The sequence below is a fragment of the Dipteris shenzhenensis genome, chromosome 29 (genome assembly GCF_047967505.1).
Source record: "Dipteris shenzhenensis isolate YYH24624 ecotype China chromosome 29, Dip_SZ_1.0, whole genome shotgun sequence".
Lineage (NCBI taxonomy): Eukaryota > Viridiplantae > Streptophyta > Polypodiopsida > Gleicheniales > Dipteridaceae > Dipteris > Dipteris shenzhenensis.
Window position 1 is genome coordinate 48,132,883 of NC_141624.1, and position 17,637 is coordinate 48,150,519.

At 44.2% G+C, this 17,637-nt stretch overlaps 1 protein-coding gene across 1 annotated transcript in view; it reads right to left on the minus strand.

Moving 5' to 3' along the window:
- Nucleotides 1-3,337: 3,337 nt before the first annotated feature.
- DET3 (vacuolar ATP synthase subunit C (VATC) / V-ATPase C subunit / vacuolar proton pump C subunit (DET3)) overlaps nucleotides 3,338-17,637 on the minus strand; it is a 31,843-nt gene continuing 17,543 nt past the window's right edge. The window contains exons 9-11 of the mRNA XM_087400726.1: nucleotides 4,334-4,417; nucleotides 4,166-4,245; nucleotides 3,338-4,071 (exon numbers count right to left, since the gene is read on the minus strand). Of these exons, the coding sequence (XP_087256852.1) occupies nucleotides 3,969-4,071; nucleotides 4,166-4,245; nucleotides 4,334-4,417 (267 nt within the window). The 3' untranslated portion in view covers nucleotides 3,338-3,968. The remainder of the gene's footprint in view (nucleotides 4,072-4,165; nucleotides 4,246-4,333; nucleotides 4,418-17,637) is intronic.

Genomic DNA, 17,637 nt, shown 5'->3' on the forward strand with positions numbered 1-17,637 from the left:
AAATAATTTAAGTTATGAATGCACAAGTGCATTATAGAGGATACGTCACAAAGAATGCATGCATGACGTATGAAACATGCATGCATGCATGAAATAATTTAAGTTATAGTTGATATGTCAAAAAGAATACAGCATTCACGATGATTCATGCTGGTAGGGCACGGCTTATGAGAGGCCAAGGAGCTCTAGCTTGATAGTGCAGAGTGCAGAGATAGACCAGAGCACACATGATGGTCAGCCTATCTCAGAGGGGACCATTAGAGTCGAGGTATCACTCTTGAGATGGCCCATGCAGATACAAAGATCACAGAGGCCATCCCCCACCACAAGGAGAGATGACCTGATAGAGGTAGATATGAGATATCCTCACCCATCGGAGGACGGCCAAGGCACTAGGATCATAGCTGATCACATCTGCTGTTTTCTCTCAGGATTTTTGTGTTTTGAGTTTCTCAGTAGAGCAGGGAGCTTTTGCATCAGCCCATCTGTGGCTTGTACGAGCATGTAGCATGATACATAATTCCTATTATACATGCAAGAGACATACACAAAAGTTAAAAAAATTCCTTCTAGAGATTCCAGGTGCAAGAATTGATCCCATCTACCCCTTTGCCTTGTGAGTACAGATTCCAAAAACCCCTCCCTAGGCCAGGTCCTCGGATGTGCTTAGATTAGAGAAGAGAAACATTTCCCAAATCCAAAGTAGTAGAGAACAATTGACAAGGTCTTTATATAGTTATGCCAGTAATATTATTATCGGTTATAGTACTAGTATTGTAGTTATTACCATCATTGATATTCAATTTACTACTTATATCTGTACAATTACCACACCAGAAATATGTTTGGCTACCTAATTCTCTTGAAAATTCCTATGAATATCCCAAGCTCTCTTTCACTTTTACTTACTTGAAGAATCGATGGTGTTAATAACATTATTCTTGACATCCTTGCACTTCCTAATGCACTTAAAAACAATGCCTCATTATTTGTCAATGATATGCAAGATAAATTTTTAGTTGCATTTACATTCCTTGATCCAATAGCACATTACTTGTCCAAAATGTACCATGTAGATCATGTAAGCTTGATTTGCTTTCATGACTTAAACAATTGAATCGCTATGAAAACTATCATTATTGAGCAACAATCTAGAATAATAGTTTTTGGCATGATGCTTTGTGCATGTAGTATGATCTAAGGCCCATAAATTTATTCATGATTCATGGAAGACGAATTTAAGATAATCTCTTTCTCTAGTGCAATTAGTACAATAAACATGTTTGCATCATGTCTTTTTTATGTTTTTGTCATTCTTCCTATGATAAGTACATGTTTTAAATTTCACTTTGTTGTTAGCTCAACATTAATAACACAACATTTTGTATATTCAAATTTTATGTATACTTCAAGTATATCGCAATGAAGTTTATAAGACCTTACATATCATGTATATATATATATATATATATATATATATATATATTATTTCTTTAAGAATCAAAGTTAATTTGTATAAATAAAAGTGTTTAGGGAAAAGAGTTGAAAACCTTAATACGTTATATATTATAAAAAACTCAAATTTCTCATGATATGTACAAATGGAATATGTATTGAATATGATACAACCAAAAAGATTCTAACTATTACATATGATTATGCAATGCCCTCCTCAAACTCAACTCACAAGACTACAAAGCATCATGTTGTAATGCATTTTTACTAAACATAACATGGAAACAATATCTATTACAATTGGTCAACTTCTCAGAATAGAACCTCTCATTTCTTCTATTCTTTTAGATAATCCCTTCAAATGATATCTCAAATGTCTACCAAATAGTTGTAGGTAAGCCGATATAACTTATTCAAAGCAAAAGCTACAACACAAATATTAGTTTGCATATTGATAGAGTATATGATTGAGGAGCCGATGACTTCTTTGTCATGCCTCTCTCGAGGGCCTAAATCATTACCATCAATGATATACTTTTCTCTTCTTAAGCCTCAATCAATAAATCCTATGAAGACCATATTAAAATCGTTGTTACAGTGAACCACAATGGTGAGGATGCAAATCATTATGCCTCCATGTATATATTTTAGAGTCCCCATCATAGTGTAAACTAGATTGATGATTTGAGCATATACACAAATAGTCAATTGAACTCCTCTCCTTTACACTGTTCACAAAGTCTAGTCTTGACCCAAGTATCACAACTTTAGTACTAGTATACTAACCTTGAGAATCTATCACATGAGCAACTGTGCAAACAATCTCTTTTTGAAGTAATTCGACTTGCATTGTTATTTGGATGTCTCATCAATTCTCTCATAGATAGAGATTCATGGGATCAAAGCACTCTGACCCATACAAATAATGTCTCCATATTTTCAGAGCATGGACAACAACATACAACTCTAATTTATGAGTTAGCATAGACAAGTAGATTAATTTAAAAAATCTAAGTAAATTAATTAAGAAAACCTAAGCCTTGAAATCACATGAAAAGGTGAAAAGGCATCACTCCATACAATTAATTGGAACAATAGTCTCTATTGGAGTCCTGAGAAAATTCTCTTAGATCGCAAGAAAATAATAGTGGATTTTTACATTAAGGAAAATATACAAAGTCACAATTTGAAATATCTCTGAGTATTAGATTGGATGTTTTAGAAAGGTTATGGTAAGCTAGACTAAAAAGCGTATCTTTTTAAGTCAATTATGTCTCTTCGTGGACCACTTAAGTATATCATTTGAGATGCACGACCATGTATTTTTTGAGTGCAAAATTCAAAATCCTCAAGGCTTAGGTAGCTTATGGCTTAGCCTCTTTGATATTTGCCCCTCTAGCTTCATTCTGATTTCTTTACCTTGTTAACTACATACAGTTACTATTAATCATAGACTTTTACCATTTACCTCTCCTATTGAAAGAATTGATTTAATACTTCCATCACACATAATAAAAATTATCCTCTCTCATACTTTTAAATCTAAAAGCACTTCAAAGTATTCATTGTCAATCCTATATTATTCTTTGTCAATCCTATATCTCCAATGATTTCCTCAAATTTTCCTCGCATAGAGATTGAATCAAAAAGGTTATCAAGCCCACTGTCATTTTACTTACATCCATTCAAGGCACAAGTCTTCTTTTAACTTCTGCAAATTGCAATCAATACCACTACTTTACTGAGAAAAAAAGAAAGGTATAGTAACATCTTCAAGAGACCTCGCCGGCCTATGAGACACAGTGCAGAATCAAAAGTGACACATACTCGTACAAGCCGCAAAGGGCAGAGAGAGAGAAAGAGAGCAAGATATGTGCTGGGAGATAGAGTACCCATCAACATCCTTATTCGATGGTAGTTCCAATTTAATTTACATTTTGTGGAAAAATAACCAGAGCAGAGACAGGCTACTTTTCATGAAAAAGAAGGAAAGACGTGTAGGAATAAACCATACTTTTGAAAGCGTAACTGATTACAAATGCATGTGGGTTTGATATGAAAGCTTCATCTGCGATGTAGCTTACCTTTACTGAGGTGTTTACAGACTCGGGCACCATGGGCAATGGACGGGTAAGATTGCATGCCCACGTCGAGCCCACGACCCAGATACATTCAATTCACGATGGGCGGGCATGGGCAGCTCTAGTCTGTAAACACCCTGAATATGAAAGACCAACTGACAGCATTCTTCATTGATGCTGGTACCATAAACCCACAAAGATCTCACCACCACAGATATGCCACACCTTGCAAAGGCCTCTATAAGTTACAGACTGCCGCAGAACATACAATAATGAAGGGGAATTGAATCAAACCACCCTAGTTCAGTTCACTCCCAAAAGGCTTTCGATGAAATTCTGTTTTACATCAACACAGCGGATGGAAGTAAAATTGCACCAGAAACTGAAAACAAAGACCTTATTGAAACATGCAAGAATCTGTCATCTACTCAATTATCCTGCTAGATTGATTGTTAGTGAAACATAGGGATGCACTTCTGCATCGCCACCCGTTAAACCAACCATCCCAATGTCCTCATCTGCTTTCCAAAATGCGCTGCACCAAACAGAAATCATGGGTGTCAGATGTAGTTTCGTCCACATCAACTCCACGTTTATAAGCCTAGCTAGAATCATAAAATGGGGAATACCTATTCGTCCCGTCTGCAAGATTGTCCAGAATAGATCGAATCTTTTTTTCACTTTTTACAGGAGGTGCCAAAACTGCAGCCTGGTATTCATGCCACTCTCTCTTATCAGAACAATTACATTAGGTTCAGAGTATAAAGACTTGAAGCATCAAAGTCAAAATAAATTACCATAAAACAAGGTGGCAGCCCATATCTCAATATGCTCTCTGTAAAAAGGCGGATAGCACAAAGATGCATCCAAGAGCTGAAAACCTGCATGAGCACAATGGAAATGAGACTAGCATGATAAAGCACTGCCCGAAAATTGCATAGCACATATTACAAACCAAACAATCATTGGACGCTGAAGCTTTAAAGCTTAAGTATCTCATTTTTCAGGGCCCATGCATGGAGAATCATATTAGACAAATGAAATAAAGTGGCATAAGAAATATTTCTACCTGTCCCCCAAGGATTAAGAGCTTAGTAATATGATCATAGCTGAGGGCAAACCAGCCAGGGGCATTTGTTGTGCCTCCTTGCACTCTAAAGACACATTGGTTGGCCCTTTCTTGGGTCACATTCAAAGAAAAATGTGTGGGAAGGGATTTGCCGTGTTGGTGAGGTGGGAAGGACAAGAAAAGAGACCGGGAAGGAAATTAACTTATGCATGCAATATCAACATATTTTGGCCAGGTACAAGCAAAGGAAATTGTCTCAAACCAGGGAAGACCTAGGGTGGTGGACCTGAAAGATCTCCCAGTGAGGAGCTCTAGCCAGTCTCCATCCCCTAGCTCTAATCCAAAACCTCCTGGCATTACTAACTGTAAAGTCAATGAATGGAAGGATCTTGGAGATATTACCTGCAATAATCCCCACTCCCATTCACCTCGGTCCCACTGAAGATACTTATGGGAACACCCCCATAAAGCCAAAGCCTCCACGTACCAAGGAAAATGTCTGCTAGACAAGAGTCAAGATACAGCTAGTAGCATAGACGCATTGCTCCACATGGCCCACTACTCTGACCAGACCCACAGAACCCCTGTGCTAGAGAAAGTCCCCATCCATCTGATACGTCTACGCTGTCCCCCATCTCCACTGGCCCATTCCCAAGGGATAGCTGCATCTATCTAAACAATTCTCCCTATGAGATATCTGGGTTTTATGTTCTTTAGAGAGGTAAAGCTAGACCTGTTTCCCCATTGGACCGCCACATATAACCTGAAACACCCAAAGATCTCCCATGGTCATCCAAGATAAAATCATTCCACATAATTGACTGTCTATCAATCTCATCCTGCATAATGGGAAATTCCTCCACATGCAACCCCTCAAACTGCACCAAGCTCTCACAACAGCAGCCATAAATGGTGAAGAGCGCATCCTGAAATCTAAAGTAAAGATCCACCTAGTGCAGTCCAAACCACTCACCACCTGAGGAAGGAATTCAAGACCCAATGTACGTAAAAGAAATCCTTCCACGGCTGTTATTCTCTGACACCAATCTTGCAATGAGATTGCAAGAATGAGTACAGGAGGGCTGTTAACATGACAAAACCCTAAAATCCTAGGGTGAGCCTAGGGTGAGTAAAAATTGATTGTACCACTAACTGAGTTAGAAAAAAACCATAGAAGGAAAAAGTGCCCCTGACCCTCCTAATTAACTAATACATTGGCCACTGCCTTTAATATTATAATATTTACAAAGCCTACACTGAGAATGTCTTAGAAGTTAGTATATAATGAGTAATCTCAATCACCAAATGGAAGTAATCCCAAGGCTTACCTTTGCAGAAAGCTTCAACTAATCTCTCCTGCATTTGACATAATGATAAAAGACTTCAATGTGTTTCGTATTACTTGATATACAGGATTTTGTGCTGCCGCAATAGCACTCTGACAGAGAGTGAGTATAGGATTAGATGTTGCAAACCACCACAAAGATCTGCCATCAATCTGTGTCTCATCCTGTCAAAACAGGACGAGAAGTTTCAAAACAGGACGAAACGCTCTCAACAAAACCTTTGTTTTGCCAAAATCAAAATTGGCATTTTCCCCCGTTTTTCCCTTTTTGGTTTATGAATTCTTCCTACCTCTTATCACCTCCTCCTGCCCCAAATTTTACATCTGATTTCTTGTCCTGCCTGCTCGTCACTAACCTCCATCCTCTCCAACCCATTGACGTCATTGATGCTGCTCCTCCTTGCCAGCCTCTGCTGGCCATACGGCCATCATTTGTGGGCTGAGACACTTGCTGCTGCTGTCGTCATAATCTACTACTGCTCAACTTGCTGCTGCCAGCTGCCACCCATGACCGCCGCCTGTCAAAGCAGCCCTTGCTGCCACTGACGACCCTTGCTGCCACCGACGACCCTGCCCACTTTGATAGGGAGAGTGTGAGAGCACACACACACACAGAATAGGCAACAAGAGGTGTGGGGATAAAACATATGTGTGTACCTCCCCTAGTACACAGTAAAGCTTTTATATGAAAAGGATAAGGTTACAACACTAAGTACGGTGTACTTAGTGTACTAAACAAATAAAGTACTAAGTGTACTTAACTGTACTTGGGTGGCCATAGAGCCTTTACCCCAACAACCTCCCACTTAAAGGCAATATGCCCTCAAGTAAATATAAATGAGGCTCAACCTATACCCATCAACTGTCTGCAGTGTGCAAAGCGCTCTGCAGGCAAGCCTTTTGTCAACAGATCTGCTGGATTATCATCTGTGTGAATCTTGACAAGCTGAATCAGCTTATCATCTATCACCTCCCTGATGAAGTGATACTTTACATCAATGTGCTTTGTCTTTGCATGAAAGACAGGATTGTGTGCCAACTGAATAGCACTCTGACTGTCACAATGCAACAATGGGATATCACCTGTAATGCCCAAATCTTCCACTAGCCGAGATAACCATAAGGCCTCTTTGCATGCCTCTGTGGCTGCAATATATTCAGCTTCCGTAGTAGACAAGGCTATGCACTGCTGCATCCTTGACATCCATGACACTGCACCTCCAGTAAATGTATAAACATAACCGGTAGTAGACTTCCGGTTATCGGGATGACCAGCAAAATCTGAATCCACATAACCATGCACCTTTGCATCTCGCTTGCCAAAGCATATGCACAACTTCTGTGTGCCCTTCAGGTATCTCATGATACGTGTCCCTTGCTTGATCGCGCTTCGTTTTCCACGCCCTTCCAACCCTCTGAATGAGAATAAAAATTCGCACCTTTCACTGCATTCCAATGCTTCTTGCCTGGATTTGCCATATACCTGCTAACCACTCCCACTGCAAAAGCAATATCAGGTCTGGTAGCAACCATGGCATACATGAGACTGCCACAAGCTGAAGCATACGGAATCTTGGACATTTCAGCCCTCTCAGCATCTGAGTGTGGGCTGTCCATTGCACTGAGTTTCACATACGGAGGCAATGGAGAACTAAGAGTTTTCCCATCCTCCATATGAAACCTGTGTAATACTTTGCCAATATATTCGGTCTGAGACAAATACAACAAACGCTGTCCCCTGTCTCTCCGTATCCGCATTCCCAGTATGTGATTTGCATCACCAAGGTCCTTCATATCAAAGGCCTCATGCAGTCTTTTCTTAAGTTCATCAAGCTCCTTACGAGCTGTACCAGCAATAAGCATGTCATCCACATATAAAATGAGAATGATTAAGCTGCCATTGGCAGCTCTTTTGGTATATAAGCAGTGATCGTCATCACTTCTCCTGAAACCTTGAGACTTCATGAAGGTATCAAATTTCTTATACCATTCCCTTGGTGCCTGTTTCAGCCCGTAAAGACTCTTTTTAAGCTTGCATACAAGTGACTCCTTGTTCTTGACTGCAAATCCTTCTGGTTGCTGCATGTAGATCTCCTCATGAAGATCACCATGAAGAAAGGCTGTCTTCACATCCATTTGGCATAATTCCAAATTCTCACATGCAACCAGAGCAAGTACAATCCTGAGTGTGGTCATCTTAACCACTGGAGAAAAGATTTCATCAAAATCAACACCATACTCCTGCTTAAAGCCCTTGGCAACCAACCTGGCTTTATACCTTGGCTTAGCTCCAGGTGTAACTTTCAATCTATACACCCACTTGCATGGCAGTACTTTCATGCCCTTAGGCAACTGCACCAATTCCCAAGTACCATTTTTATGGAGACTGTCCATTTCAGACTTCATGGCTAGTTCCCATAGCCTTTTGTCATGCATTTGCACGGCTTCCTTGTAACAGGAAGGTTCTCCACAATCTGTAAGCATAATAAAATCTGCTCCTGGAACAAATCTGTCTGGCGGTTTCATTTGTCTGGTGGACCTTCAGACCCATTGGTCTTGCTGTCCAACTTGCTGCTCACCTAAAACAGGTTGCTGTTCTAGTAGATCAGGCTGCAGAATTATGCCTGGGAGGTCTTCCAAAGGTGGCATGTCCCGTAGTACATCTTCCGCCACTGCGGGCTGTCCATTTGGAACTGCTGCAGCATCAGGCATCGGCTGATTACGCTGCTGTTGTGGCTGATTTGCAGCCTGCCTGAACTGTACAGGATGTCCCGAGTCATAAATGTCAACTTCTGAAGCATCAGAAGGCTTATCTGCTGCCTTAAACATACATGACTCATTAAATAAGACATCATTACTGCGTATTAGCTTCTTATTCACAGGATCCCATAGGCGGTAACCCATCTCACCACTGTCACCATATCCAAGAAAAATGCATTTAAGAGACTTAGGATCAAGCTTGCTGCGATTTTCTCTGCGTATGTGCACGTACGCAGTGCAGCCAAAGACCCTCAAGTGCTTGTAGGAAGGAGGTTTTCCTGTCCAAAGCTCTTCTGGCACTCTGCCATCTAGTCTTTTATTTGGTGACCTATTGATGAGATGTACTGCTGTTTTTACAGCTTCAGCCCAAAATCCATGAGGTAAAGCAGCATGTGACATCATAGAGCGAGACTTTTCCTGTATGGTTCTATTCATACGCTCTGCAGTGCCATTTTGCGTTGGATTGTAGGGGGCAGTGAGTTCTCTTTTAATACCTTTAGCATCACAAAATGCATTGAATGCATTACACATATACTCCCCACCGTTATCTGACCGCAAAGCCTTCAGTGTTCTGCCTGTTTGGTTCTCAACCATAGCAAGCCATTTCTGGAACACTGGAAAGACATCACTCTTCAATCGAAGAGGATACAACCACACCTTCCTTGTGGAATCATCTATAAATGTGACAAAGTACCGTGCACCTCCAAGTGAAGGATTAGGCATCTCACACACATCTGTATGCACAAGCTCAAGTTGAGCCTCTTTATGTCCTAATCTCCTTTTATGAGGACACTGTAACTGTCTACCATATATGCAGTGCTCACAAAACTTTAAATCAGAAAATTTAAGAGACGGTAAGTAGCCAAGGCGAGCCAATTGCTCCATTCCACTTATGCTCATATGTCCCATCCGGCTATGCCACATAGAAATATTCGGCAGCTCGGTGGCATGAATATCAGCATGATTACATTCTTTAGCATGAAGAGTATACATTGTGTCAACCTTAGAGCCTCTGGCAACAACCAGGGCACCTTTGGTGACCTTCCAGAAACCATGACCAAAGCTGGTCACAAAACCTTCGTCATCCAACATGCCAGTAGAAATCAGATTTTTCTTGACTTCGGGTACATGCCTAACATTGTGAAGCATAAGCTGAGTACCATCAGCAAATACAAGCCTGACATCTCCAATACCAATAATACTGCATGCATGATTATCCCCTAGAAAAACGACTCCATTGTTGCCTGCTGCATACCTGACAAACAATTCTCTGTAAGGTGTAACATGGAATGAGGCACCTGAGTCAATGATCCAAGAGTGCATGTCTGCAAATTCGCCTGCATGGAGAGCATGAGCATCCAAAATAGAGAGAAATAGAACCTCTCCCTCACTGTCATAACCGTGTGTAGAATGAAGCTCTTCAATCTTCACACTGCTCTTGCCCTTGCTTACTGGTACAATTGCCTTTGCATCTGACGCATCAGTGTCCTTGGCCTTGTCTCTCTTATCATTTTTCAGTTTAAAGCACTGCTTTTTGGTATGTCCCTTTTTGCCACAGTAGTAGCACTCAACATCTTTGTTGGAGCGGGACTTGCTCCTGCCTTTTCCCTTTTCCTGGGATTTGCCTCTTTGCTGACTTCTCCCTCTTGTATTTAAGGCATTATTAGGCTTTATTGCATCTTGAGCTTTCAGCTTTTGCTCTTCTTGCAAAATCAGCCCTGTGATATCTGCAAAACTTATGAAGACGTTTGCATTTGTCACAGCTGTGATGAACGTATCCCAACTCTCAGGAAGAGAGATTAAGAGTGCCATACCCTTTGTTTCCTCATCCACCACGTACTTCTGATTCGCAAGCTGAGTAACAATAGAGTTAAACTCATTGAGATGTGCATCCATGGAGGTCCCTTCCTTCATCTTCAGATTGAAGAACTTGCGCAACCAATATATCTTTGTGGCTGCACTTTGCTGCTCATATGTGTCCTGTAGCTTTTTCCACACACCCCAGGCTGTCTTTTCACCATCCACATTCCAAACAACACTCTCATGGAGTGACAATTCAATTATGGACTTTGCTGACAGATCAGCTAGTGCCCAAGCATCATCAGATGTGCCAGTGGGCTTCACACCTTTGTGTATAATAGGAGCATGAAACTGCCTGAGAATTAGAACATTCAGGACCATCTTTTTCCACATTGGGTAGTTAGCAGCACCCTGTAACTTTTTAATATTGAGAAGAGAGGATTCCGAGGATGAAGCCATTATAATCAGCAAGGAATATATAACCCACACTTAGGTGCCTGACTTCCTGCAAACCAAGTGCACACATGCACTTGAACTGTACTCAAAGATCCAATTCCTGCAGCGGAACAAACAGGAACTGCACTTGCACTGTATCTCCCACTTAAACAGAGATTTATCACTGTTTACTGCTTGCTGCAGTTTCTGAACAGCAACTCTGTTTGCATCATTTAATGCACCATTGTACAACCAGCAAGATTCTGAATTTACAGAAGCATCTGCCCTGCACACACAGTGAAAAACAGCAGTGTACTTTGTCCTCTGTACCTCTGTACCGTGACTGAATTCATTCAAAACTGTTGACACAGGACAGTCCCCGACTGTACCAGAAAGTACAGAATCAGTATTTGACTGTTTGACTGTTCAAAAATGTCAATTTGAAGCTTCCAGACACTTCTAAAACTGTATACAACAGTTTAGAACAGAAATTGGGCAAAAGCCCCTTGACTGGAGGCAAAAAATACAGAATTTTGTGTGCATAACTGTTTCACTGACAACTATTAGGCATTTTGTTGCTTCCAACAGCACTGATATGCATAACAATGTCAAAAGCCCCAATTCATATGCATCTGCCACTGTCCCAGAAGTAATAAAAAATGCACAAATCCTTGCACAAATCAACTCCAATGAGGAGAATATATGCAAATAAGTGTGTAAGAAGCCAATGCTTGGCTGTGGCTGCAAAAGCCCTTTGATTGCACGACCTGAACCTGTGGCCACGTATGGCTCTAACACGAGACCCGGGCTGACACCGATGGTTTCGCTGGCTGATAGTTAGCCTCTGGCCGTCGGTGGCTGCTGGTGGCGCGATGAGGTAGCTGGCTGGTGAAGTTTCGCTAGCTGGCGCCGTTGGAAAGTGACCCGTTGGTCGCTGGCGCCGGTGTCAGCTGGTGGCCCGTTAGGGTCGCTGGCTAGCGGAGCTGGTCGCTGGTGGCCTGTTGGTTGCTGGCGTCGGTGGCCTTCTGGCCGCTGGCGTCGGTGGCCTTTGGCCCTAGCTAGCGTCGCATGGCCTTTGGCCGCTGGCGTCGGTGGCCTTTGGCCCTGGCTGGCGCCGCGTGGCCTTTGGCCGTGGCGACGCAAGGCCTCAAAGGGCTGCTAGCACAGCGCTAGCAGCTGAAGGCTTTGAAGGGCTGCTGGTGGCCCATTGGCCTTGGTTGGCGCAAGAGCTCAAGAAGCTGCTAGCGTAGCGCTAGCAGCAGAAGACGTCAAGGCTGAGCAGGCTGCGAAGCGCTACCAGAAGCTATCGACGGAGCAGATTCAAGCGATGGCTGGCGGTGCTCCTTGACTACAGGTGCACACAGCTGCAGGTAAGACCCACGTTTGGGTACACTCACGAATTGGCTCTGATACCAGTTTTGATAGGGAGAGTGTGAGAGCACACACACACACAGAATAGGCAACAAGAGGTGTGGGGATAAAACATATGTGTGTACCTCCCCTAGTACACAGTAAAGCTTTTATATGAAAAGGATAAGGTTACAACACTAAGTACGGTGTACTTAGTGTACTAAACAAATAAAGTACTAAGTGTACTTAACTGTACTTGGGTGGCCATAGAGCCTTTACCCCAACACCCACCACCTACTCTGCAAACTTGCCCCAATTTGGATCAAGGGAGCAGTAGCCCAATTTCCTATTTCTCCCAAATTTGTAGGGCCTTCTCCATCATGCCTCCCTATAGGTCTCAATCAGCATGATATTTGGGGAGATTCAATTCTCGCCAGCAAAGTAAGGTACTTCTCGCACAAAATGTATTGTCTGCAAGTTTTGTGGGAAAGTGATTCGAGGAGCATCAAGCCAAGTGAAGGCACATTACATAGGAGAGAGTGTTAGAAAGTACCCAACAGAGGGTACACGCAGCGGAAGACTTATAGTAATGCCCAGGAGCTCACACAGTGTGGTGTGGGTGTGGAATCACAAACTTCTTTACTTATGTGCATACAATAGGTGTGCAGACTCATCAATAGACAATGAACCAACCAGATAGAGAAACCACCAAAATATATATTTCCGTCCACAACTATGGACACGATACAAAAGAGACAGATCCAGAGTCCCACCAATGATGTGGTCCTCTGATCTTACCACAAGGTCCTTCTCCTATCTGCTGGCTATCTCTAGACTCGAGCCCGCGTGCTCCACCTGGAGCTTCTGTAGACTTTCCGTCCTTTGACCTCAGCTCCTTGCTGCCCTAGAAGACAGTCAAGGTCTCAGCCTCACACTGAGCTAAGTCTGCAGCAACACTGGTACTCCTTCAGCTTCTGGATGTAGGCCCCAAGGGTTGTGCTCTGCTGCTCCTTTCTGCTCTGCTGGAAGCTGTACTACTGGATATTGAAATGAGGCCTGAGCCTCTCCTTTTATAGGCCCTGAGGCCTGGCAAAAATACCGACTGGTCAGCCCTATTTTGGCCGACTCAGTCTGGCTGAAAACCGACCTGGTTGGCTGTCCCTACCAGCCCAACCAGGGCCCTATATAAGGGACTTCACTAGGCCCTTTTCAGCCTTTGTTCCATGCAGGGATTCAGCCCTCTTGACCAGCCTAACCAAAGCCTGGTTGGCTGGCTCAACCAGCCCCAACCAGCTCTACTGTTGGCCGACCTGTTTGCTGATCTGTCCTGCCATATTCCTGCGCCATCTTTAGGGTATGCTGCAGGCCATGTGCCTACCCACACACCTTGCCAGATAGCTTGCCATGTAGGCGCCTATACACCGGGATACCCTGCCATCTCGTGCTGCTCCAGATATGTCTCTTCCAGGCCAGAACTATGCCATGTATGCATCGCCATCTGCCATGGTCTCGACGTCGTGTTGCAGCCACTTTGATGCGTCCAGGTACGTTCCTTCTCTCTTGGGCACATCTTGCCCTAGGTCTCCCTCCCCTACACTCTCCTCATTTGGGGGCTTACAGATGGGGAGGTGACCTTTCCAACACCCCCTCTCACCGACACATCTCGGCCCAATGCCAACACGTCGATGACGATGCTCCAGTAACTCCCTGGTTGTAGTCCTCTGGAACCTTTCGGTGTCGAAATCTTTTCCTGGCTTTTCATCCAGTGGCTCCTGCTCCACCAGGTCCGGTTCCGCTTCCGCACACCATCCTAGTACACAGGTCCATCTTTGGTAGCACCTCCTGGTACCACCTCCTTTAGTCACGTTCCCACCTTCGAACTCGAGCAATCCAACCGTCACGATCTTCCAGTCGTCCCCCTCATAATGAGTGAACAACCTGGAGTCTTCCAGGCACCTTGCTCTGAGGGTCTGTTTCAACCCGTCCAATGAATATTTCCAAATAACCTGGACCATGAACTCTCATTGAGTTCTCAAGCAGGTACTCTTCTGGTCTTTAGTACTCTTTGTCCATCACCTTCTAGCAATCTGCGTCCGAGATTTGAAGAAGCACCAATACTTCCCCTTCTGCCTTCGAAGAAGGCCAATTCTTTCCAATCTCTTATCACCTGAGACAAATGAAGAGCAGAGTCTCTCCACAGCATGCTATAAAGGCTCAAATGCAAAATATCAAATACATACCAGACTGTTGTACTGCCTGAATGTTCGCTCTAAAAGCAAACTCTCATTGAGGCACCCACCAAGCGCTTGTGTAATCCTGTACTGTCCCCTTCTGAACTCCAGCATCCATTTGACCATGAGACCCCAGGGCCTTCCATGGAATCCACCCTCGTGTCAGTGTCAACAGCCACACACCTGGAAGGTACCAAGCGCTCCATGCTGTCCTTCACCTTCACAAAGGCATCTGACTCCTCATCCACCCACATCTCTATGTCAGACATCCTAACTGTGATTTATGGATCAACATATCTGACCTCGATAACACTCGGTGATGTCAACAGGAAAACTACTCCTCGATTACCACATTTGCTTTGGCCTCTCCCTCTGAATCTGATCGGACTCCTTTTTGTTTTTCAGATCCGCCTTTTTCTTTCTGCAGTCCTTTGCAAAATGTCCTGGCGTATCACAATAGAAACACTTCTTCTTATGCTTCCTCTTCGAAGTCCCCTCGTCATCAGAGTCGTCTTTCTTGGACTTGCCACCGTTAGGCTTGCCCTTTCCTTTGCCAGCAGAATCCTTCGCCAACATCGCCTTGTCGTCTTTGTCCTTGTTGTAGAGCTTCTCCCGAGCTTCCTCCAGTAGCAGTAATGGACACAACTCCTCAAACGTCAGAGGTTTGGTCCTCTATCCTACTATCACAGCCGTAACAAAGCTCTTGAAACTCCGAGGCAGTCTCCTCAGTACCATCAAGGCCAAATGGCATGAGTCTATCTTCTGACCAATTGCTGCCAGCTGATCCCTCACCACCTTGACCTTCGTCAAATGGCTATGTACCGTATCTCCTTCTTCCATATCAAGATTGTAGAGTTGATGCCGAAGAAGCACAATCCGGGAGGTATTGTATGTCTCGTACAGATCCTTCAGGGTGGCCCACGACTCTACTGACGTCTCGGCCAACTGGGTATGTGGAAGAACGGAGTCCGCCGTAGTCCCTATGATTATTGCCAGGGCATGGGCATCTCTGTCTTCCGAAGCTTCGAGCTCCTCTCTGTCTACTGCCATGAATATCTTCCCTTGCCTATCCACTATGTCCTCCGGCTTCAACTCCACTCCCGTGCTCAGCTTCCACAACTTTCGACCCACTAAATGACTCCAGATCTTCACTTTCCAGATCGGGTAATTAGTCCCATCCAGGTTCCCAGACTCTCCAAAGTTAGGGATAGTGAAAGAGAGAAAACTGGGGGAGGAGGAAGGGAAAGCAGGGGCTGAAGAGGCTATAGAGGTCGACATCTCTGCTGTATATACCACACAGCAAAGTCAACCAAACTCAATTTCAGTAAACCAGAACTCTGAACGGACCTGACTGAACCTGAGTCACCCTCCTTCTCGCAAGGGCACAATCCTCCAGTCGTGGAAGTCGATTCCCTAGAGCTTCTGAATCAGGGTCGTCCTTCAGCAAGGTCCCTGCCTTCAGGCTCCCACACCAGTGAGCCTCCTACTTGGGCTCTGATACCATGTTAGAAAATACCCAACAGAGGGTACACGCAGCGGAAGACTTATAGTAATGCCCAGGAGCTCACACAGTGTGGTGTGGGTGTGGAATCACAAACTTCTTTACTTATGTGCATACAATAGGTGTGCAGACTCATCAATAGACAATGAACCAACCAAATAGAGAAACCACCAAAATATATATTTCCATCCACAACTATGGACACGATACAAAAGAGACAGATCCAGAGTCCCACCGATGATGTGGTCCTCTGATCTTACCGCAAGGTCCTCCTATCTGCTGGCTATCTCTAGACTCGTGCCCGCGTGCTCCACCTAGAGCTTCTGTAGACTTTCCGTCCTTTGACCTCAGCTCCTTGCTGCCCTAGAAGACAGTCAAGGTCTCAGCCTCACACTGAGCTAAGTCTGCAGCAACACTGGTACTCCTTCAGCTTCTGGATGTAGGCCCCAAGGGTTGTGCTCTGCTGCTCCTTTCTGCTCTGCTGGAAGCTGTACTGCTGGATATTGAAATGAGGCCTGAGCCTCTCCTTTTATAGGCCCTAAGGCCTGGCAAAAATACCGACCGGTCAGCCCTATTTTGGCCGACTCAGTCTGGCTGAAAACCGACCTGGTTGGCTGTCCCTACCAGCCCAACCAGGGCCCTATATAAGGGACTTCACTAGGCCCTTTTCAGCCTTTGTTCCATGCAGGGACCCAGCCCTCTTGACCAGCCTATCCAAAGCCTGGTTGGCTGGCTCAACCAGCCCCAACCAGCTCTACTGTTGGCCGACCTGTTTGCTGATCTGTCCCGCCATATTCCTGCGCCATCTTTAGGGGATGCTGCAGGCCATGTGTCTACCCACACACCTTGCCAGATAGCTTGCCATGTAGGCGCCTGTACACCGGGATACCCCACCATCTCGTGCTGCTCCAGATATGTCTCTTCCAGGCCAGATCTATGCCATGTATGCATCGCCATCTGCCATGGTCTCGACGTCATGTGTTGCAGCCACTTCGATGCGTCCACGTACTTTCCTTCTCTCTTGGGCACATCCTGCTCTAGGTCTCCCTCCCCTACGCTCTCCTCATTTGGGGGCTTACAGATGGGGAGGTGACCTTTCCAACAGAGAGAGCACAAGGAACACATGGCTGCACTCATGTTTCAATAGGTGTATTTCTTGCTCATGGTGGATTGCCATCAAAATTTGAAGAGATCCAATCCTCTCTCCATTTATCTTTGCCTTTAGGAGACGGTTGATCCAAAGGTGCAAGCAGCCATGTAAAGGGAGAAGCTGAAAAGAGCTAGTGTGGGGGCCTCTACTTCAACAAGAACTGCCCTTCAAGTATCTTCTCGAAGTAATGTTTGGCCTTCTTTCCACGTTCTTATCACCGCGGACTCTAATATTGGTGAGTCTTTACCCAATGTCAATACAAATGCTGTGCCTTCTCCACATTCATCAAGCTTTGTTAGTGTTGCTATGGGCCATGAGAGGATCCCAACATCCTCCTAAATTCATCTCAACGCTGTAACAACAAGAAAGAGGAGAAGAGAGCTTCCAAGACTCCAAATCACCCTTGATGCTAGCTATGCTCCAAAGTTGAAGCAAGAGGCTCAAATAGCTGAGCACGGTT